Source organism: Astatotilapia calliptera, chromosome 3 (genome assembly GCF_900246225.1).
Source record: "Astatotilapia calliptera chromosome 3, fAstCal1.2, whole genome shotgun sequence".
Lineage (NCBI taxonomy): Eukaryota > Metazoa > Chordata > Actinopteri > Cichliformes > Cichlidae > Astatotilapia > Astatotilapia calliptera.
The window spans coordinates 33226852-33249956 of record NC_039304.1 but is presented as its reverse complement, the minus strand read 5'-3'; the positions used below and the strand labels follow the sequence as shown (position 1 = coordinate 33249956).

General features: G+C 39.4%; 3 protein-coding genes across 6 annotated transcripts in view; 2 read left to right on the top strand and 1 right to left on the bottom strand.

Annotated features, from left to right (window-relative positions):
* atp2a1l (ATPase sarcoplasmic/endoplasmic reticulum Ca2+ transporting 1, like) overlaps positions 1–6061 on the top strand; it is a 32634-nt gene extending 26573 nt beyond the window's left edge. Inside the window, exons 16-25 of the mRNA XM_026162963.1 lie at positions 1132–1192; positions 1352–1575; positions 1693–1913; positions 2002–2198; positions 2288–2373; positions 2444–2577; positions 2688–2805; positions 2916–3033; positions 3313–3358; positions 5404–6061. Of these exons, the coding sequence (XP_026018748.1) occupies positions 1132–1192; positions 1352–1575; positions 1693–1913; positions 2002–2198; positions 2288–2373; positions 2444–2577; positions 2688–2805; positions 2916–3033; positions 3313–3317 (1164 nt within the window). The 3' untranslated portion in view covers positions 3318–3358; positions 5404–6061. The remainder of the gene's footprint in view (positions 1–1131; positions 1193–1351; positions 1576–1692; positions 1914–2001; positions 2199–2287; positions 2374–2443; positions 2578–2687; positions 2806–2915; positions 3034–3312; positions 3359–5403) is intronic.
* On the bottom strand, positions 6046–15124 carry LOC113019334 (sulfotransferase 1C1-like). Its single transcript, XM_026162964.1, has 7 exons — positions 14773–15124; positions 14017–14145; positions 12680–12777; positions 12332–12458; positions 8982–9076; positions 7497–7677; positions 6046–6437 (listed from the first exon to the last, which is right to left on the bottom strand). Exons 1-7 carry the CDS (start codon positions 14957–14959, stop codon positions 6325–6327), a joined length of 930 nt encoding a protein of 309 aa, XP_026018749.1. The 5' UTR covers positions 14960–15124; the 3' UTR covers positions 6046–6324.
* A 4430-nt stretch (positions 15125–19554) lies between these two features.
* Positions 19555–22089, top strand: LOC113019331 (uncharacterized). 4 transcript variants are annotated; one of them, XR_003272003.1, is made up of 8 exons: positions 19555–19917; positions 20012–20100; positions 20213–20315; positions 20574–20676; positions 20756–20808; positions 20919–20997; positions 21219–21690; positions 21884–22089. XR_003272003.1 is itself a non-coding variant. In XM_026162959.1 (7 exons), the coding sequence occupies exons 2-7, from the start codon at positions 20045–20047 to the stop codon at positions 21889–21891; spliced, it is 402 nt and encodes a 133-aa protein (XP_026018744.1). In that variant the 5' UTR covers positions 19555–19917; positions 20012–20044; the 3' UTR covers positions 21892–22089. The 4 variants fall into 4 exon arrangements, 3 of the variants coding, with proteins under 3 accessions (XP_026018744.1, XP_026018743.1, XP_026018745.1); XM_026162959.1 differs by lacking the exon at positions 21219–21690; XM_026162958.1 differs by having other exon boundaries at positions 21219–22089.
* The last annotated feature ends 1016 nt before the right edge of the window (positions 22090–23105 follow it).

Here is a 23105-nt window from a genome sequence, read left to right as displayed (position 1 = left end):
CGGAGAAGAGCTCGAGAGGATGTGGAGGGTGAAGGTAACGGTGGTCCCCGTGGTAATCGGAGCACTAGGTGCGGTGACTCCCAAGCTAGGCAAGTGGCTCCAGCAGATCCCGGGAATAACATCGGAGATCTCTGTCCAGAAGAGCGCAGTCCTGGGAACAGCTAAGATACTGCGCAGGACCCTCAAGCTCCCAGGCCTCTGGTAGAGGACCCGAGCTTGAAGGATAAACCGCCCGCAGGGGCGTGCTGGGTGTTTTTTTTATATATACATATATATATATATATATATATATATATATATATATATATAGATATATAGATATATATCTATATATCTATATATAATGACGTAATGACGTAATCACACTTAAAATGCGTACTTCAAGCGTGCAGACCCTGAATTGGGACACAGCCTTAGTGTGTGTTTTTGTTTCCCCCCCCCCCCCCCCCCATTGTGTGTAAATGGTTTGGCCAAATCATTATAAAAGCTACCCTCATGTGTCTTTGTAATTAGGTCAGTTTGTGAGTTAAGTTGTGTCTCACTTTGTTTTGTTTAAGCTTCTGTAAATTCCTTTTTGTAGAGTTATATTTAGTTGACCTCTTTTATGGGCCTGCTAAGTATGTTTTTGAATTTTGTTAATTTTGGACTTTTTGAGGGTTAAAATAAAGAAAACCCTTTTTGAAGATACTTTTTTGCCTGTGTCCTCTTTGCTTTGGCTGCTTGGTCCCTCACAAAGAACATTAAAAGCTCTTCTTTGGATGTTGGCTGACTTCTGTTCTCTGTCAAGGTGATCCCACACTGCTTCAATAATGTCGAGGTCCGGGCTCTGGAGGAATAAGGAAATATTTTGTTCTATCCCTGTCAAACTGTCATCATTGGCATTTTTCATAAATTCAGCAAAGAAATGTTTTTTAACCGTAAATTGATGGCACACTGTCATATCTTCATTAATAGTACCGTTCCTGACTTGAATACAACTAGCTTTTCTGCTTTACCACAACCAGTTATGCCTGAGGTGGATCTGAATCCTCCGTTGGACACAGTACAACGGTCTTTGTCCGCCTCTAGTGTGCACATAAATTTGTCTTTAGGCAGAAACATACTGATAAGAGCTGGATCCCCCCTCGTAAGGAGGTCACTGGCTCAATTGAGCTGTGCAGAGCTGCTGGAATCCGTGTCATTATGATCACTGGTTAGTGTCATGGAGAGCTTTTTTATTATACCATTCTTATAATCAGAAAATCGGATCTTTCTGTTCTGCTAATACACAATCATACAAAGTTGTTTTTATTCTCCGGAAACTGTCCTTTTTACAAGGTTTCCACTCATTTTCTCCTTCTCCATGTGTCAGGTGACAACAAGGGAACTGCTATCGCTATCTGCCGTCGCATTGGCATCTTCGGCGAGGATGAGGATGTCTCCGGCAGGGCCTACACCGGACGTGAGTTTGATGATCTGCCTCTCCACGAGCAGTCCGAGGCTGTGCGCAGGGCTTGCTGCTTTGCCCGTGTGGAGCCGTCCCACAAGTCCAAGATCGTTGAGTTCCTCCAGGGTTTTGATGACATCACTGCCATGGTAAGAGCCCAGCAGTGCAGGATGCAAACTAAACCTGTTACCGACACAGAGGTTGTGTTAAAGTGTTGTCTGGTGGTTTGGTTTGTCTAATGCATACTTCATCTCCTCCAACCGCAGACTGGTGATGGTGTGAACGATGCCCCTGCCCTGAAGAAGGCCGAGATCGGCATCGCCATGGGCTCTGGCACTGCCGTTGCCAAGTCTGCCTCTGAGATGGTCCTGGCTGACGACAACTTCTCTTCCATTGTGGCTGCTGTTGAGGAGGGCAGAGCTATCTACAACAACATGAAGCAGTTCATCCGCTACCTCATCTCCTCCAACGTCGGTGAGGTCGTCTGGTGAGTGACCTGTTTGACACACACTCTGTACAGCTACACATCTTTCTTTTTGTCTCTGGCTTAACTTCAGCCCATTACCCTCCCTCAGTATCTTCCTTACCGCTGCTCTGGGTCTGCCCGAAGCTCTGATCCCCGTCCAGCTGCTCTGGGTCAACTTGGTGACTGATGGTCTGCCCGCCACTGCTCTGGGCTTCAACCCACCTGATCTGGACATCATGGGCAAACCCCCACGCTCCCCCAAGGAGCCTCTGATCTGGCTGTTCTTCAGATACATGGCCATTGGTGGTAAGTGGAACTGGGTGAGTTTGTATGGATTTTGATTGAAAGTAGGTACAACAGTTGTCTACACTGACACGATCCACCTACACTAACAGGATATGTCGGTGCTGCCACTGTTGGTGGCGCTGCCTGGTGGTTCATCTACGACCCCACTGGCCCCGGGGTCACCTACTATCAGCTGGTGAGTGTTTTTCCTGTTGCTTTCCACTAAACACAGATGTAGACATTTACTGATCTTCCTATCCGTGCAGTCACACTTCATGCAGTGCCACGATGAGAACGAGGACTTTGAAGGCCTGGAATGTGAAATCTTTGAGGCTGCTCCTCCCATGACCATGGCCCTGTCTGTACTGGTCACCATTGAGATGTGCAATGCTCTTAACAGGTACTTCTTTGAATGTGATAGAGGAGGATGTAGCTTGTAAAAAAAAAAAGGTTTCTTCATGCAACAGATATATTCTGCTCTCACATCTCTTCTTCTTCTTCCTCTTCAAGCTTGTCTGAGAATCAGTCTCTGGTGCGCATGCCCCCATGGAGCAACTTCTGGCTGCTCTCTGCCATGACCCTGTCCATGTCCCTGCACTTCATGATCATCTATGTTGATCCTCTCCCTGTGAGTCAGAAGTTCAGTTTGAAAATCTTTTTTGTTTTAGAAGCTCTAGTTTATGTGGATTTCCTCCGTGGGGTTCAGCTTCATCTGACTTCCATTCTTTTCCTCTCAAGATGATCTTCAAGTTGACCCATCTGTCAGTGGAGCAGTGGCTGGTGGTCCTGAAACTTTCCTTCCCCGTCATTGCCATTGATGAGGTGCTGAAGTTCTTCGCCCGCAACTATGTTGAAGGTAAGCAGCACTTTTATAAATCCACAAGAACAAAAATAAACAGAGATCTGTCCCAGTTCCTAAGATAACAGATAATAGTTTTACTTAATCATTCATGCATTACTACCATCATCTTTTCAGACTATTTATTAATATTTTAACTTATTAAAATTAACCTAGCCTTTATCTAATTTCATTTTAATTCAATCAGGTTTGATTCTGTGTTTTTAATCTGCCTGTTTTCACTTCTCTCCATTCATCATTAACTCACGTAACCCGTTTGTTTTTGTCCATTTCCAGCTTAAATTCAGCCAACCCATCACCATTAACCTGTAACTAAACCAAGGTATTCCAAGGCTCACACTGCAGTGTGTAGCGCTGTGTAGAGACTGTTTGTCTGTTTGTGTATTTGTTGCTATTTCAATGTGTTCAAGCTGTTATCACTGTGACCTCCGGGGTCTCCTCACTACTCATTCATTGAAAATCAAATTGAAAAACATTGGGTATCATGACTTCTGTATGGGGAGACCCTCGAGTGTGTTGATCTGAGGTTTCTGTTTATTGGTTTTTGTTTTTTTCTTCGTGAGATCACCGTGAGCAGGTGAGTAGATCACTTTGTATCTCACCAAGGTTACCTTTTATAATCATTATATAAACATTAAACAAATGTTTTTTCTTAGCACTTTATGATATAGCTGTAAGCAGATAAAAGGTCTGTGTGAGTATTAATTGTTCCCTTTGTCAACAGATTTTACTCTTAATCTCTTTTACTGTTAGCATTATGTGTAGTTTTTTCCTCTAGAGCTGCAATAAACTCCAAAATAATTTATTACATGTTTATATGAAGCTTATAAATAATAACAGTGACTTTTTCATAAAGTAAGCCCCACATTTAAAATGCTCTCCCTTGTAAATAAAGGCTTAAATTGTCTTAAACTTCTTAAACTAGCTTATATTTCTGAAAGAAAGTCATACTGTGAAACTGTTCTTTGTTCTCCTTATGAAGACAAATCGGGGATGTAGCTTTTTTTATGTTTAAACCCTCAAACTCTGGAACCTACCTTCAAATATGAAGTCTAACAATAATTTCAAGCAGTTCTTAAAATGCACCTTTTTAATGAGACATTTAGCTAATGTTTCCACTAAATAATAGATCGCTATACAGCCTACGAGTGAGCTCAGCCACATTTAGTGGTCTGGTAAATAAAGAGCATGTGCATTTTGTCTTTGTCAGTATCATGTTGGCCTCCTACTTCTGTCGTGTCAAAGTTTGTTTGTTTTCATATTTCTGTTTATATTCAACAGGATTTTGTGCAGAATTTAATTTTATGTATTGCTTACGGATAAAGTGCTTAAGAAATTTAAGAAAACACAACTATTTTACAAATCTGTAAAGTTTTTACATTTCTTTGGGGGGTTTAACCAAGTTCATGTTCTAATTTGAGCCAACACACCAGACCTGACTGAGAAGTCAAAAGCTAAGTGAGGGTAACTGTGGTTCAGGGGATTGGGAAGCGCTTCTGTAACCGGAAGATCGCCAGTTCGATCCCTGGGCTCTCTGTTCTGGTTGTTGTGTCCTTGGGCAAGACACTTTACCCTACCGGTGTTGGCCAGAGGGGCCGATGGCGCGATATGGCAGCCTCGCTTCTGTCAGCCTGTCCCAGGGCAGCTGTGGCTACAACCGTAGCTGCCTCCACCAGTGTGTGAATGTGAGAGTGAATGAATAGTGGCATTGTAAAGCGCTTTGGGTGCCTTGAAAAGCGTTATATAAATCCAATCCATTATTATTAAACACTGAAGCTAATTTTCTGTTCAGCAATGTAAAAAAATAACTGTACTGGCAAAAAAGTAAGTAAAGTCCTCAGTAAGTAACTGGCATTTGAAGTAATAATGTGCTTTATTATTTTGTAAAACAGTAAATTTATAAATACAGGAATGACAATATTTCTTTTTTAGCATCAAAAATATCATTTTGATTAAAGGGCTTGTGTATAAAGGCTGATTAACCAGACCAGAAATATTAAAAAATATTTTAGTAAACTAACAAAACTGTTAATTTAGGGCAGCTGACCACCCTTACCTTGGTGGTCTTATAAATTTTTAAGCACTGTGTATTTGTGTGTGTGTGTGTGTGTGTGCGCGCGCGCAGGTGTCTGTTTATATGTATGTATTTCTGATGCATTGCTTGTATTTTGTAGTTTTAATATGTTTTTATGCTTGTGACGTCCTTTGATCCTCTGCATGCCATATTGACCTGTACACAAACTGAATTTTGTGAAGCCCTGTCACTTTAAGTTTGAGAGATGCTATCAAAGTGTCATTCTTCTTATCACACGAGAAATCACGTAGTTTTCCTTTGTTTACCAAATCACGTGTCTCTGGTCTCTGCAGCAGGTACAGAAGTTAAATAGAGATGTAGAAGAAGAGGATCTTCAGGGCTGAAGAGAAAGAAGCAGAGGAGAGAGAAAGATCACAGCCAAAGAGGGGAGCCATAAAGAAGAAAAAGACTGAAAAAAGAAAACCTTATGGAAAAAAAAAAACCAATAAAATTTGTTTAAAATCTGCAATAAAAATAGTCTCTGTATAAGGAAGGAGATTGAATTAAAATGAGGGGAAGTATCCTGATTAACCAGATAAAGCAGTAATATTTAAGATTTTATTCTAAGAAGTAAAGTATGTATTAAAGGTGATTATTTTTTTTGTTAACCTTGGATATTCTCAGCTGTTGTGTTTTTGCGTCCTCTGTCCATTTTCATATGACTGACTTTCCAGCTCATTACTTTGATTCTAGTCTTCGTTGCTCGTGTCTTGTGCAGCCTCCCTGCTTTAGCTGGGCTCTGTACAGTGTGGTGTAGGGTTGTTTAAAATGACTTCATATGGGCAGAAAAACCACTTGCTTTCAGCCGCCAGCGCTCTCTATGACCATGCGGTCAGCGGACTCAGTTGGAGGTCTCGTGACATAAAATGGGCATGTCTACTCAGTCACAACACTTTTGGTCTTATATATTGTTTACTTGATAAGCTGCAATAAAGTGATGATTAAAAACTTGTGAATTTATTGTGGAGCATGTTGTTATTGGGAGTACATTTAGATGACCTCCTCTGGAAATGCCACGAGGATGAGTGATTACAGTGTTCAACATCCATACATATTAAATGTGAGTCAAACCATTTTAATTTTATAGCAACTATTTTGGTTTTTTTAGCCCATGACGGGTTTTTTTTGTTTTTCGCTTCTGCTGTTTAAGCGTGGCTCAGCGACAGTCATCAGTCTTTGGTTTGCACGGCGAATTCCAGAAACCCCCGGATCCATTAGATGAGGGTCCTGAACGGTATGTCAACGTCCTTCATCTGCTTTTCATAGTCTTCATCAAACAGCTTTGATTGCTCAGCTGTGAAATGGTTTTTCCAGTCACCCACTTCACCTGCATATGAAAAGGAAGACAATTTTGTTAAGTTGGAAAATTTATGCTAACGCCTCTATCAATGTTTTTGTTTTTTTTGTTTTTTTGCACAAATGAATAACTGACTGGTGCTTAAAAAATGTTTTCCAAAACAGTCATATGTAATGCCCACACAGTGTCTCATTTACCGCTAATACATTTATTAAATTATAACATGTAACATACAACATGCGTGTAAACACTGTTCACATTTTGTATCACTGTGGATTTTAAATCAAAAACTGCAAAGTGCAGAATTCCAGCTTGAACTGCTCCGGATGTTTTTCAGCCATTTTTATATGTAGTCATTAGATGATTGATTGACAAGCAGTTTCTTGAGGCCATGAAATTTCAGAACTTATCAAACAATCCTTTTATTTAAAATCATGTACGTTTGTTAAACTCATTTTAAGCCTGTGAAAATGTGAGGTTATCTGTATGACTAGCTGTAATGTTTAGCCCCATACTTTTTTAAAAACCTGGACGTCTGCATTTCAGTTACATCTTGACTGTTTGAGTTAAGATCCACTGTGATGTGTACAGAGGTAAAACTCCCAAAACTGTATCTTTGTTTATAGATGTAATTATATTGTGCTGATTAAATACTTAATGACTGGTTTGTTAAAAGTGAGGGGGAAAAACTGACCATATAATTGTTGCAGAAGCCCAGGCTAACGATGCCTTGTTTGAACTAAAAATCCTCCAAAACTTTAAATCGACTCTAGTTAATATCTGCCAACAGACTTATTCATTTGAGTGTTAAGTTGTTGTAATGTATAAATAAAATAGAAGCGAGAGCTCAAAATCCAGGGACCTCTAGGGGGTGCCCCTGCACTGAAGGACAGGTAGCAGAGCAGTAATTGCTGCCTTTGAGGAGCTCAGACTGTTCACAAGTTGATTTAACCTTGTGACATTATTACATGAAGATATTTGTGTGTCTGAGACAAATATAGGTGTTCATGACATTTTAACTGCCCTACGTAAGGCACTCACTGGCGACTGAGATTGACTTTCCTGCATATCTTTAATTTAATAGTGCACCTTTTCTCATGAAAGGAGAGATGGACTTGTCAAACACCACAGATGGAACGCAGGAGTAGTTGGCCATCGGGTTCTCCTTCATGTTTTTAAAGGAGGTGAGCTCCACGATTTGGCTGACGACCTCATCGGAGACCGACAAGTCCAGGTACTTCATGATGCGCTCCACTTCACGCCGAGGATTCTGGGAAAATAAATGTGACAGAGTATGTGCGGAGATTATTAATTTTTAAAATTCATTACAGATGTTCAAACAGATAAAACAAGAGGGGGTGTCACCACATTACGACTGAAAACAGCAAATACCTGAAGGTAACGGAAAAAGTAAAATCATAAGAAGTGATAAACAAAACACTGCAAACCGGTGAGGAGAGATTACATAACGGAAATCAAATTGGGAGAAGCTGTTAAATGGGAGTTCTTCCTCCTCACTGTGGACAACTGCTCACAGCAGATCATTGCCCTGTTGGGTTTCTCTCTCTAACACTTCAGGGTATTTAGCTTACAATATAAAGTATGCTGATATTTATGAATTGACTGGTCATGTGAAAAAGGATGTTTATCACGGGATTCTGTGCAGTCCTGTGAAAAACTAAGTACACCTTTACTGCTTCAGTTGGTAGAAGCAAGCTAATTAAATGCGCTTGATTAACTGATCTTCAGGAAGTGTGAGCACCTCTATAAAAGGTTTGCAAATACAGCATATCAACAGAAAACACCTCATACCAACTGTTAAGTAATCTACAGTTAAATGTGAAGCCATCTGTCCAATAGGTAAAGTTTCACTGAAATTAGATCATGCAAAAGGACAATGGCCACAAGCACAGCAGCAAATCTACCACAAAAGGGCTGGGAAAGAAAAGAATAAAGGTAAGCAATGGCCCGATCAAAGTCCACACCTCAAACTAACTGAAACCTGGGTTTAAATAAAGGTCTGCAAACATCAATGAACTAAAGCAACGCTGTAAGAAGGGTCCAAAAGTCTTCCATAACGATGTGAGAGACCGATAAGGTCATACAGAAAACCTTCACTTCAGGTTATTGATGCTAAAGGTGCTTCTACAAGCAACTGAATCACTGGGTGTTTTCCACAGGACTGTGCAGTCCAACTTTCTCTGTCGTGCAACTAATACATATATACAGTTCTTTGAACAATATCTCAAAGTATTTTTTTAATTTATATTGAATGTCTTTTAAGAGTATGGTACATTTGTTTTTAAATCTTCAGAAATAGGAGATTTGCCGGTAGTCACATTGTTTACAAAAAAATCTGCTCTTTCTTTTCAGCTGTATGTCAGACAGTTGGCATTACTTTTCTTTTTTTCCTTTATACATGAAGCTGGTCTAAATCTGCGTCTATAACAAGGCTTCCTAATCATTCAATCTCAGCTTTACATATGAGATCAAAGGAATGCGCTGCGTTTATTACGTTTGCTTTGAAGAAGGTTGTGCAACATGCTTTGGTTATAATCCACGTGTTCTCCTCACCTCTTTCATGTCCTCGTAGAAGAGGTACAGAATATTCCTCTTTTCTCGCTCCAGCCAGTAACCTTTCACATGATCATACCAGGAGCCCCATGACACTGTAGAAGCAGAGCAAAGGCCATTCATTCAAGCAGCTTTGATGAAAACATTTCTCCTACTCCAGTCCAGGTTTATGCTGAGTGTATGTTTATATTTACGGCTATCGTAAAGCCTCATTAACAGCTTAACATCAACATTTATGACAGTAGGTATTTTAGTAACTGTCGGCTGATAAGAGACTGATAAACTTGACCACCTTTAATGACTTTACAGCTGTGTAACTGCAGAGCTGATGAATTATTGCAAAGTGATGAATTATGATTACATAATTCATCATTTCTTTATTTTATACTAGGAAAATTAAAAGTACGTACAGTGACTTATTGACAGATGTGTCATTCTGACTAGCTTTAATATCAATATTTGGTATGACCACCTTTATTCTAGCTCAGCATTCAACACCATAATACCACAACAACTCATCTGTAAACTGGACAGACTGGGCCTCAGCACCTCCCTCTGCAACTGGCTGCTGGATTTCCTCAGCCAGAGGCCTCAAGCGGTGCGAGTGGGCAACAAGGTCTCAAACAGCATCACCCTGAGCACGGGGGCTCCACAAGGCTGTGTGCTCAGTCCTCTGCTCTTCACCCTGTTGACACATGACTGCACACCAACCTACAGCTCCAACCACCTTGTGAAGTTTGCGGACGACACAACGCTGGTGGGGCTCATCACCAAGGGCGATGAGACCCACTACAGGAAAGAGGTTGAGCTCCTGACCACGTGGTGCAGAGACAACAACCTCCTGCTAAATGTCAGTAAGACCAAGGAGATTATTGTCAACTTCCAGAGAGGCCACACCTGTCACCCCCCATTGACCATCGACGGCGCTGCGGTGGAGAGGGTGAGCAGCACCAAGTTCCTGGGGGTGCACATCAGTGAGGACCTCTCTTGGACCACCAGCACAGCATCACTGGCCAAGAAAGCACAACAGCGCCTCTACTTCCTGCGCAAACTCAAGCGGGCAAGTGCTCCACCACCCATCCTGACTACATTCCACAGAGGAACTATTGAAAGTATCCTCTCCAGCTGCATCACTGTGTGGGGCGGTAGCTGCACTGACTATAACAGGAAAGCTCTACAACGCATTGTGAGAACAGCTGAGAGGATAGTTGGTGTACCACTCCCCTCCCTGCAAGACATTTACACCACTCGCCTCACCCGCAAAGCCATCACAATTGTCAACGATGCAACCCACCCCGCGCACTGTCTGTTCAGCCTCCTGCCCTCTGGAAAGAGATACAGAAGTCTCCGCTCCCGCACTACCAGGCTCACCAACAGCTTCATCCACCAGGCTGTGAGACTGCTGAACTCTCTTCCCTCCCAGCTCCCAGCCAGCAGAATCACCAGATTGGCAGAAGTATAGTAGACAGATTGGACTCTACCCCCCCCACCCACGCACACTCTCCAACAAGGAAACACTCTCTGAACCAAGAACTGAAAACATTCCTGACTTGTATTGCAATTGCACACACCTGCTGCTATATATATATATTTTAGTATTCTTTTAGCACTATTTATATTATTATATTACTATTTATTACCTTATTGTTAGGGCTGTTTTTGTTTTTGTTGTGCATCTGCACCTTATTGTTGTCAATGCCTACGCATGGGACAGTGTGAAACGTAATTTCAATTCCTTTGTATGGCAAGTACATTTGAAGAAATTGACAAATAAAAGTATTCTATTCTATTCTATTCTACAATACAGGCAGCTTAATTTCTTTCAGTAGTTTTCAAAGATACCGTACTTCTCTTGCTTTTTGAAGGACATTTAAAGATGTTGGCTTCCTTTTGTTTGGTTCTCTGACCTTCAGAAAACCTGAAGAACTATTGCTCAAGACCACTTAAAGTTAAAGGGCTCCTTGAAAGCAAAGCATAAAGAAATAAGGGTTGGGTCAAAAGTTTACACATCAGTACACATTTGCATGAACGGTACATGTTTTCAGTTCCTGGCAAACTGACAAGCCTCTGATTCTTATGAACAAGTTTCATGTTTGTGCCTTGAGCAGTCGAGCGCAACCAGTGAGCCAAGGTGGAATATGAGTTTATGCATGTAATGTTTGAACTTTGCCAGATTTTAGATCTGATTTTACCTGATGAACCTGCACACCCACTCCAATCCCTGGAGGTTATCAAAAGTAGCAAATCAGTCAAAGACTGACTGAACCAAAGTGCAGTCTGAGCTCCTCGGGAGGTCCTTCATATCAGCTGCTGTAAGCCCATTTAATGCACAGTACTAATAATATGAGTTTTCCAAAATGTTTGCATATTTTCATGTTAGTTACTGGGTGTTTTATTTATTCATAAATTATTAACTTTATTAGGAATTAATATTGTTTATGTCAGTGTTTATGGCATGTAAATGGCAATGTAATTTCCTGCAAACAAAGGATCTATCTTTGAATCTGATTAACTGACGGACCATTAAATTTGTTAAATAAATCAAGCCCAACGAAACCTATTATGTACATTTCCACCATATTGTGTTTTATGAAAGGCCACCTTTTTGTTCCCTAATCTTCACCAAACTGGCACAGATGCTTTAATATGTTCCAGTCAAATCAGCAGCAAAGCAGCCAAACTGGTTATATGTCACCAAGATTTTGATTTCTATCACAACTAAACACTCTCCTCTCAACAAGCTGAGAGGAGTCAGGTAATAATTCACTTTGCATTACCCAACCCAGTGACTTCATTTATAGGTAGTTAACATATATCCAATTGTTAATATAAAGACATTTCAAAAAGTTATCATTTAATGACCTTACAGCAACCATTTAAGTCTTTTTCTAAGGAAATCATTTTTTTTCCCATTCTGGAATGAATGCATTGAAATTTAATAAAGTTGTGTGATTGGTTTCATACTTACTTACAAAGCAAACTATGTTCCTAACAAGGCACATATGGTGGGAAAAAAAGCACAAAAGAAATAGCAGTAAAGAAGCAGCTTTTTTATGGCTGTCATGATGAAGAAATATTCCATTTATTTATATATTTTTTAAAAAAAGGTTACATTTTCATCCAGATCCTCCCAAGATATGCGCGCTACAGCCACTCAGGGTGCAACTAATCTTATCATGACCACTCAAGCATAAAAGGCAGTTACACAAGTTGTCATAGTTTCCATCCACCATCACATATTTTGTTCACAAAAGCCTCCAGGCAACCAAAGACGCTGCTTTGGTGGGTAAACATATAGGGCTATTGATGGCTTAGAATAGGTATGAGGACACAGAGGGAAATATACTTACGCTCTCCTTGCATAAACTTGTGGATGTAGCCACCAAAGGGCCCTGGCTCAGGCTGGCTCTGATTCATAAGATCAAAGTAGTAGTAGCTCACCAGGTTGTCTTTGGCATTGCGTGCCACGTAGATCACCTTCCCACATGATCAGGAGGAACACAAAAAGATATTCACAGTACAGAGAACATATTATTTGATGAGATTGTGTCTAGCATGGCATTCGTAACCTCCCACCTCATTTACGTGCCGTATCATGAACCTTTTACCTTCAAGCTGCATGAGTTTTCTGTCTAGTAAGAAGCAATAAAATGAGGAATTTCTACTCTCACTGAAGTCTGATAGACAAGAAGTCTCACCTTGCATTTGTTTTCCCAGAATCCAGGAGGCACCAGCTGAAAAGGAAGATGCGTCTTGATAACTCTCGGGGGATCCATTTTTTCCAGAAGATCAAGACCTGAGACATAAATCCAGGGAATTGGACACAGGAAAAACTTAACATGTGTATTCCATGATTTCTCATATATTCCAACCAATGGAAACTGCTTATTAGCATTGTTGAATTTACTTTTTTTTTAACATGGTTAAAATAACATTAAACAGGAGAAAAAGTTGACACGGCCATTTAACTTAAGGCAAATTTCCCAAAAAATGTGACAGCAGTATGAATTTAATTCAATTCAATTTTACTTAGCACCAAACCAGAGCAACTGTTGTCGTGATTTCTACTAAAATGACCGAATGACTCAGCATATTGTGAACTAATAGGATTTCACCTTATTCTGAGGTATTTGCAAGATCATTTGTAGTAGCCTACTACAAGAGAATGATATCATCCAGCTATTTTGATGTAATGTCATTTAGCTCAGTGTTTTGTTATACAACCGTTTGCATTAACATGGAGCCTTCCAGGTATCTGTTCTTTGAATAACCAACCTGAATTAGAAGAAGTATATTTAAGTCCTGTTTTTACTTTTTCCCAGATGACTGAAAATGAATAAATACAATATAAAAATGTACCTGACAAAAATAACAAACACAGCAGGGGACCAAGTCTGGATAATCAAGGTAAGAACACCTGAAGTGATTAGAGACTGATGAAACATAGGCATGTTTTCTTGAGTCAACAGTCCAGGGGAGAGAAAGGGTGGGAGGGTAAAGTTCATTATTTTCTTTCTTGTATCTAATGGTTTGGATATAGTGGTAAGTCTAGCACCCCAGTACATTTAAGATTTCCTTTGACAGTAGTAACACTGACTGTTGTGCCAAAACCCTGCAGCAAAACACTACAGCTACTTTTTTAGCTGTCTGTGACTTATTGTTATAAACCTGCCTGTTAGTTCACCGTGACATGCTTGAAAGTTGGCTTCATTGTAAAAATTCAACTGGCTGGTATTAAAGTTTAGTCAAACACAAATATGGCTAATCTGTGTTGGAAAAGCACAGCTGCGTTCACTGAAATGACCCAACTACAGTAACTTTTGTTGATCGCCTACAGAACTCCAGTTCAAGTCTTTTCTTTGGAGGGATATGCTTATGGGTTGAGAACTCATTGACTCTGATTGGGGTGGGAAAAAAACGATCCGTTACAGAAACATTCCTCCTTGACTTGTTTTTGTGAGTTCTGACATGCTACAACTACATGTTAAACCTGCTGAGTCACAGTAGAGAATAAAAACATAGATAAAACACACACCTGAAGGGATGGGAGGTGGGGAGAAGAGCTCTAGGAATGGATTGCGGACAGGTGTGGGGGCTCGTTTGCAGGCCTCAGCATCTCCATTGTGAAGGAGCAGGTCAACAATTTCCTGGGTCCATGTAGTCCCTATGAGACAGAGACATCAAACGGTGCACTGCTAAATCTCACCACATTGAGTAAAAACATTAACAACAGTCCAACAAACGTCTTTTTTGACACCAGCTACTTAGTAGTGCCACATTACAGCAGATTCCACAGTCTAAAAAATTAGTCCAGAGACTGAAGGGCAGGAAAAGTAGCCTGTCTTTGTTGTTTGTTTGCTTAAATTATAACTCTCACACTTCATGAAGGCGTAATTACAGGATTAGTCTAGAGTTACTGGTGTTTTCCTTTATTGCCTGCTTGTTTAAGCAGTTACACACACACAATGTTTTGGTAGACTTAGTGGAAAAACTACTTAACAATCAAGTAATGGAAGAAGAAGAAAGCATTAACACCACAATGGAAAAATATTTCCTCACAAGTTAAAGTGCTGCATTAAAGAGAAAAGGGAAAGTGTGCTTCATTTTCTATGCTGTTTTGGCAGTGCAGTCCTGCATATTTTCATGTAACATCTGAATTTGCAACAGATAAGGAAAATGCACAGTATTTTTCTCCATACCCGTGAGTAGAAGTGTAAAGTGTTAGAAATGTAAGAACGCAAATAAAGCTGCTTGAGATCAGTACTTTGTGTCTAACACTGTTTCTGAGTACCTGCTTTGGGGTAGGCGGCGATGAGGAGGTCCGATGGATCGGGACGAAAAGCCCAGATGCTGTCCCAGTTGTTGGCGATGTAGTTCATGAGAGGCACTCCTCTGACTGGGATGAGAGGGAAGCGTGTGATGGAGGAGCTGGCCTTATGAATAGCCTCGTAAAAAGTCATTTCTTTCTCCTCTGACATTTTTTACACTGCCAAAAGCTGCCTCAAGGAAATCAAGAACAAAGAGCTAAAATCTGCCTCTTTTAAATTGAAGAGAAAAAAAAAACTTCAACAAACTCCCGAGGTCCTGCCTTCAGCTGTCTGTGTCAAACACTCACTGCTGATTTGCCGGTGAGCTGAGGAAGGAAAAAGGGAGGGTCTCGAAAAATCCTGCAACCCACAGAGAGGTGGACTTACATGTGGAGAGTACAAATGAAATGGATTTAAACTTCACAGTTAAATGTGTAACTCTGTGTAAAACACTCTGACCGCTTGCGTTTCTTGGTCTTTTAACATAGTTGTGTTGATTGATTCACACTTTTTAATCACAATCAGAAAATTAGTGGCCAATTTTTACAAAAGCACATTTGGACTTTGATCCTTCAAAGTAAACAAAATGTTGACCTAATTCCAGTAAAAGAGTGCATGGCAGGGGTCTCGTTTCATATTGTATTGTCTTACAAGAAGAAAAATGTTCTTGTGTAGACACGCTGCTGGAGATTTATATGGACTTCATAGGTTATCTATTCAGCCAGATGAAAGTGTTTAGACTTTACATTCCAGGATTTTCAGAGTTAATATCCTGCCAGCGATAGAAACAATATTTTCACTATAAACAGGTTGAGCTGTCTCAGTGGAGTTCAAGAATGTTTTTATAAAAACTGTCTGGGAAAGTTGAGAAATTTACTACGCGTACTACGTACGGTGCGTACTATAAGTACGAGTGCGGAAGTGAGAGGCTTGTGAAATGGGACGGTCTAGCCTTCGTCGCGCTGTTCAGGTTGCCTAGCAACCATGATACTAACTGCGAGAAACGTTACAGAAATGAAGGAGAAAAAATGTTTTGTTGGTCATTCATTATTGTCATGACATCACTATGATTAGTTGAGTATCTGAGGCTGAGACCACAGGACTGTAAAACATTATTGTTGGGCTTCATTTCTGTGCTGAACAGTTATTTCAAGATTAGTTAGTAAATAACAATTAGCTAATGTTGTTCATGAGACTAAAATCATCTCACTGTGGTAATGTAAATATAATATGGCCAATATTATAGTATTGTCAGATTATTTTGATGCATATATATATATATATATATATATATATATATATATATATATATATATATATATATATATATATATATATATATATATATATATATATATATATATGTCAAGGCTTTACAACCAAGTTAAGTACAGACATCACTAATGTCACACAACTTTGCTGACATGTGGCCAACAGTAATGTTTTAATGATCTTCGTTATTAAACATTCGCACATAAATAAGTGACGTCATAATCAGTACTTACTTTTGACAGTTCACTCTACTTCTGCCGTATTTTGCGGCAAAATTATCCACACCCACCGCCGCGCTATGAATTGTGGGATATATGGGACCACGAAGTGTGCACCGGACCACGCTTGATATTTGGAGAAATTGACGGCGCATTTGGAGTATGCATTTGAAGTACACTTCGGATTGGGACAGCCGTCGTCGCGTGGCGGTGACGTAATCACACTTAAAATGCGTACTTCAAGCGTGCAGACCCTGAATTGGGACACAGCCTTAGTGTGTGTTTTTGTTTCCCCTCCTATTGTGTGTAAATGGTTTGGCCAAATCATTATAAAAGCTACCCTCATGTGTCTTTGTAATTAGGTCAGTTTGTGAGTTAAGTTGTGTCTCACTTTGTTTTGGGTAAGCGTCTGTAAATTCCTTTTTGTAGAGTTATATTTAGTTGACCTCTTTTATGGGCCTGCTAAGTATGTTTTTGAATTTTGTTAATTTTGGACTTTTTGAGGGTTAAAATAAAGAAAACCCTTTTTGAAGATACTTTTTTGCCTGTGTCCTCTTTCCTTTGGCTGCTTGGTCCCTCACAAAGAACATTAAAAGCTCTTCTTTGGATGTTGGCTGACTTCTGCTCTCTGTCAAGATGATCCCACACTGCTTCAATAATGTCGAGGTCCGGGCTCTGGAGGAATAAGGAAATATTTTGTTCTATCCCTGTCAAACTGTCATCATTGGCATTTTTTATAAATTCAGCAAATAAATGTTTTTTAACCTGTTACGGATTCAAATATTGGGGATGGATACAAGAGGAAAAACCAAAATAACAACACTGGTCCGGCCGGGTTGAGTCAAACGATGATTTTAATGATCACACGCGTGGGAGATGGACACCGTACGCAGACAGCATCAGGGACGATCTGATTTCCTCGTGTCAGCGTTGTTCCCACATCATCATAATTAATGTTGTTCCAGGTTCAACATTGCAAGTGACCAGTCATCTTCTTGTGACGTCATTCCTTTGCGACTTCGAAATACCCGCCTTCGAGTATTTCGAAATACAAGTGAAGAAGCGAGAAACCGCCGCCTGTCCGCCGAATTTGAAGTCCATTCGCCTGTCCGCCGAATTTGAAGTCAATTTAGGATGCTTTTCTTTAATAAACGGTAAGCATTATACATATGTTCCTCACTTGGCTTGCTGTTTGTTTGCTAGTGATAGGCTACTTGACGATAGCATTAGCTAACCAGTGTTCTCTAGACCAGCGTTCCCCAACTTTTTGGGTGTTTCGTGGCCCGGGGGTTGGGTCAGGCAAAATTGCAGTAGCTTCCCTGATCATTTTACAAACACAAGTGAAGAGAATCTGGACTAAAAGGCCTAGACTTATGGTTGTGTGCTGAATCTATGAATCAAACTATCACCTGGAAACATAATTAACTGGTCCATAGCTGTGAAACTGGACATGAGTTCTTGATTCTATGGAGATTAACAGTAATCCAGAAATTTACAAATTTCTCTCAAATTCCTCTTCACCTCACTGTGCAATACCTTTGTGCAATACTTTTGTAAATAGTCAATGGTGCAAATAGACCTCAATACTTGAAATGTGCAATTCACTTGTATTTTTTTTTTTATTCCTATTTATTCTATTTATCCCCTTCGTATATTTTATTTTTATTTATATTTGTCTCTGTATATGTATGTATGTATGTATATATATGTATATGTATGTATGTATATATATATATATATATCTCATTCTGTAACTGTAACTTCTGTCGGTGCTGTGCTTTTGGAAACCGAATTTCCCAGAGGAACCCACCCGAGGGATTAATAAAGTTCTATCTTATCTTATCTTATCCCTGGGACATCGCGTAAATGTTGTCCCTGGGACATCATGTAGAAGTTGCCCTGGGACATCGTGTAGATGTTGTCCCAGGAACATCGTGTAAATGTTGTCCCAGGAACATCGTGTAAATGTTGTCCCAGGAACATCGTGTAAATGTTGTCCCAGGAACATCGTGTAAATGTTGTCCCAGGAACATCGTGTGATAGCTTGTTAATAATGGAATGAAAATTATTGATTGTTATTAACTTGTGAAAAAGAAGTGTAACAAATCCACATGTTATGTTCTTACACCCTTACAGAAACTGTGACTCCTTCACAATGTCAGGTAAATGTCAGCTCATGTTGAATAATCAACCAATCAAGCCTTTTATTATCACATGCAATGTTACACGTACAACTGCAATGAAAATTTCACCCCCTTCTGACCATACATATATTGCTTAAACATCACATTGGGAAGACAGGTCGGAAACAGTTAGGAAGGTCAGAAAACAATTTAATTAATAGATGAGGGGAGAGGAGGAGAAAAAAGAACTACAACCAGACAAAGCTCCTAGAAGACTGAAATGGATGATGGTTGCAGCATGCAAAAAGAAAATGATATCTGTTGACTACAGCATATGCTTTCTCACAGATTACCTTGTGGGAGTAGCTGGACCAAACTCTATTGGTATTTCAAGTTTGAAATCCCTGTTTGACCAGACAAACATTTCAGATGAGGTACTTCTTGACATAAAAATCCTTTTATGTTGTCATAAAACTAATGTTAAATTCTGCTTTAAATACACTTTATTGGGACCCACGCCCAGTTTCACACCTTGGCTCAGGCGATTAGAGGATCATCAGGGGGTCCTTTTGTCCCTCTGTGGGGGGAAACTCCCACTAGGTTTATATCTGGGACTCTCCACCATTTGACCTTAGAACTGAAGAAGCTTCTCGGATGAGAGGTGAAACGTCTTCAAGCAACTTAAAGAAGTCCAGACGCTTTTCTTTGCAAGCTCCTTTGACTACGATGACCTGGATGACTGAGAACCTTCACAGACACTTTATTGTACAATTTACTTAATGAATCGTATTCCTTAGTTCTGTTTTTCTTTATATGTATTTATTTATTTGTTTTATAAGGTAATAGATGGCCTAATCTATTTGCAGTGTGAGGTATGTTGTAAAGCTTGTTTGATCATAATGACATAGTATGTTTACGTTTTTTGTAATGTATTTGAAAACATAGGTGTATTTATGTTATTTTTATAGAATTTCCCTCACATTTATCCAATACCAAGCCAAATCACTGGAAAAATTTTGGATGGGTCCACAAGAGCACAAAGTGCATACTTTTTGAAGGTATGACTTGGACTGTGGTAACTATGTTCTTATCACAAAGGGTTTATAAGTTGCCACTATAAAAAAAACCAGCATTTTCCAAAATTAAAGCCTTGTCAGAAGAACCTGAAAAATACCTTTCTGAAACCTTTTCTGTGTAAAGACTTGCTCAAAAGCAATGCACACAGATTAAAACATTTCTGTCTTGGCCAACTGATAAAGAACACCAAAAATTGAGTGGTGCGTGTTGAGTCTGTGGTCTTGATTTGTTTTGTACACACTATAGAAATTAATTAATGTAAACAAAAAATGACACTTTCTATATGTTTGTGTATCTGCAGAATTAATTACAAGTCTCACCTGACAAGCTTTCGCAGTTTTGCAGTGTCATTCTTGACAGAAAAACATACTTGTCACATTCTTTATCTGAGAAATTGATTGGAGCCTGTCTGGAAAACGGCAGCCACTGGACCTTGTTTGTAAGTTGCACAGATTTTGCATGATACTTTTCAGTGTCCCTCATTAGGAAAGCTCAAGGCCCAAGCCTACCATATCCATCTTTTTACAAAACAGTTTTGTGACATACCCAAGAGGACCATAGTCTAAATGAATTCATTTGGCGAGTCGGAGGTCAGAAAAAGTGCGGTGTCGAAAAACTGGAGGTAATTAATTAACATATTTAACATAACATATTTAATTTAATTGAAATCATTACCGAACGTGGTTATTGATTTCTCTATATGCTTTTTATTTGTAATAACTGCGATCTCTCAGCTCATTTGCTTCAGCAAGAGGCTGCACTGGAGAGTGGACCTTGTCACATGTGAGCCACCCACATCAACAGGATGGGAACTCATGTGGAGTGCATGTCATAATGGTACTGAAAACTATAGCTTTAACCTATATAAGTAATGTTTACATTTTTGCCTATTCAGCTTTTAAAGCCTTAGAGGCAGGATGGTAAAATCTCAATTTTTTTTGTAGATTGAACCATTTCAGCAGTAATGCTTTGCTTTGGTTGCTCTGTTTTTTTTTCTCGGGGGGGGGGGGGGGGTTTAAAAAAAAAAACAAACATTTCTTTGTTAATCTAATTCTTTTTGTTCTTTTTTTTTTTTTCTTCTTCGTCAATTATTAGTTTGCCCAATCTCTCATTGACGGTAAAACACAAGTGGAGGAGTACAACACTGAAATCACAAAGCTCAGGTCCCGACTTTGCCACTACTTATTTTCCTCAATAGGTAAAGATAAAATTAGCTGCTTTCTTTTTCTCTAACATTGGAAAATGTAACTTGTACTTAAACAAATTATATTTTGCAGATCGAACTAGGAAGTGCAGTCAGTGCTGGTGTGTGATTGCAGCCAAAGACCGGGTACACTATGACATGTCCTTAGCCATATAGATTGTTTATATAATGGACTTTGTTCATTTGTTTTTTGTTTGTTTATTTCTTCTTCTTTTTTCTTTTTTTTTAATTCACAGGTGCAGTGCCAGAAATGTGGTGCATACAAGCACATGCATTGTTCAAAGTCTGTTTGTGGCATCTGTATCTTCTGTGAGAGTAAGTCACAATATAACTAAACAATGTCCAAAAATGTTTAAAGTGAAAATTTTTTTTGTAATTTTGCCTTTGCACACCAGGACTGTGTAATTAAAGTGGACGTTTCAAGATCCAGTTTTTACACAAAACTATTTTAGACATAACTGTGTCGTATTGTGGGGATTTCTCTTCACAATTAAATTGATATAGTGCTGTTTATATCATTCTTCTTTATGTAACAGCACAGTGCAGCACAGCAGAGGGAAAGGAGTTGTGCAGCATAGTAGGTGGCTATACAGGAGGAGCAATAGAAGTAGCCAGTGAAGAATGTCATCAGGGAAAGCATCAGGCAGCGAATGACAAAGGAAAAGTTCCTAAGGGAGAGAACATCTGCAGCAAATCGACAAGTAACAGTGAGATAGGAAGACTGACAGTCAGAGATGAAGGTACACAGACTGAAGACAACGCAAAAGAAGCAGAAGTATACGGCACAAGTCTGAGTACAGATAATGCTGCTGCTGCTGATGTTGTAGGATCGATGCAGATACAGAATTCCAAACTGATTCAGAAGGAACTAGTACAGTTTACAGAGTGCATGGTCGCTTATCTGTACCAAGCTCAAAAAAGAAAACCTACACAATAACAGAAGACGAGATCAAGCGCAGAATCAACGCAGAGAACATGTCAGTTCATGTTTTCAGAGGTTTGATTGGGGTAGGTATACATTTCGTGATTTTGATGTCACCTGAAATAAATCCGGGTTACTCGTATCAATGAAGTGACAATGTGGCTGGAAATTGTGCATTTGCTGCAACATATACACAATTACACCATGTAAACAAAAGCATTTAACTTTGTGCGTGTGTCTCTCTCTGCTCTTTTGGTGTTTGCACTTTTTCTTTTTTAGGGCCGTAAAGCCAAACTGCCCGCAATGATTCTTGACAGGCCTAAGAAGGCCAAAACTAAAGTAACAGTGTTTAGTGTTCTGAGTGAAGAGGAGGCTGGCCCTCGGGTTTGCCGGAAGATTGGCCTGCGATGTCACAACAGACATGGTCTGTAAAGGCATCGACCATTCAAGTGCTGATATGACAATATGAAAGTTGTATCTTTTTTGGTATTATTTGTCATTTCCCCGTATTTGGGTTATTGGTGTAACACTGTTAATCTTACTTTCTAATAACAGACAGACTCTTCTCAAAATCCAACACAACCTTAAACATGAGCTGACTGATTCCTCAACCTTCAGTTTGCTGACACACACCTTTGACCCCGCTGCACTGGATTCTGTCATTTCATTCCTGTGTGAAAAACTTGATCTTGTCTCTTAAATAATGAAACCTTTTGTGACTTTTGTTTGTTCTGTAAATCAGAATCTTGAAAATTGTTCATTGTTGTTCTAAGTTTGTGTTAACTATTTGGCAAAAATGATTGGTTCCTAATCCAAACAGCATAATGACTGTTCTAACACATATCTTAAAAATGCTACAAAGAAAGAAAATTATCACATATGTTTCAATATGAATGTAATTGTGTCACACTCGGTTTGTAGTAACTTTCCTGTTTTATTTTGAGTTTTGGTATGTTTACACTGTTATTTTTATTTCCCGTGTGCTCGTCTTCCCTTATTAGTTTTACTGTATTTAATTAGTCTGATTTAATAACTTGTAATTATTTACTTTCTAGTGTGTATATATGCTCCTTGTTTGGATTATTGTTTGTTTGAGTTCTGCCTGTCTTTTCTATTAAAGATTTGGACTTTTGGACTATTAGTGGACCTCGTAGGTTTTTATTCTGTGCAATTGGTAATTGACTGGGTTTAATTTAGTGGCCTGGAAAACAGGCCGGAGGGGTCTGGTCATTTTAACCCCCTAAGACCCGAAATCTTCCATGGCATGCATTTTTAATTTCTCTTTGATATTTGGGCCGATTGGAACCCGATGAATGTAAAAAGAAAGAATTACCAGGTTGTTGTTTTTTTGGGTTTTTTTTACCTAATTTTTGTTTCTGAGAAAAATGAGAGCCACATATGAGGACATTCATTTGAAATTTCGATAGAACAGTTGCAGTATAATGTCCTCGTAACTGTATATCAGGCACTTGTTGATCAAGATTTAGTATTTTGGTCTAAA

What these genes read in the sequence shown, in the direction of transcription:
- LOC113019334 (XM_026162964.1), bottom strand. Translation starts at nt 14,959, where the DNA reads ATGTCAGAGGAGAAAGAAATGACTTTTTACGAGGCTATTCATAAGGCC. An exon ending in CGCCGCCTACCCCAAAGCAG is followed by an intron (nt 14,146 to 14,772) that starts GTACTCAGAAAC and finishes TCTGTCTCATAG; the next exon opens with GGACTACATGGACCCAGGAA. An exon ending in CAAGTTTATGCAAGGAGAGC is followed by an intron (nt 9,077 to 12,331) that starts GTAAGTATATTT and finishes CTGCTTCTACAG; the next exon opens with TGTCATGGGGCTCCTGGTAT.
- LOC113019331 (XM_026162958.1), top strand. Translation starts at nt 20,045, where the DNA reads ATGAATTCATTTGGCGAGTCGGAGGTCAGAAAAAGTGCGGTGTCGAAA. An exon ending in CTACTTATTTTCCTCAATAG is followed by an intron (nt 20,677 to 20,755) that starts GTAAAGATAAAA and finishes TATATTTTGCAG; the next exon opens with ATCGAACTAGGAAGTGCAGT. An exon ending in CATCTGTATCTTCTGTGAGA is followed by an intron (nt 20,998 to 21,218) that starts GTAAGTCACAAT and finishes TTTATGTAACAG; the next exon opens with CACAGTGCAGCACAGCAGAG.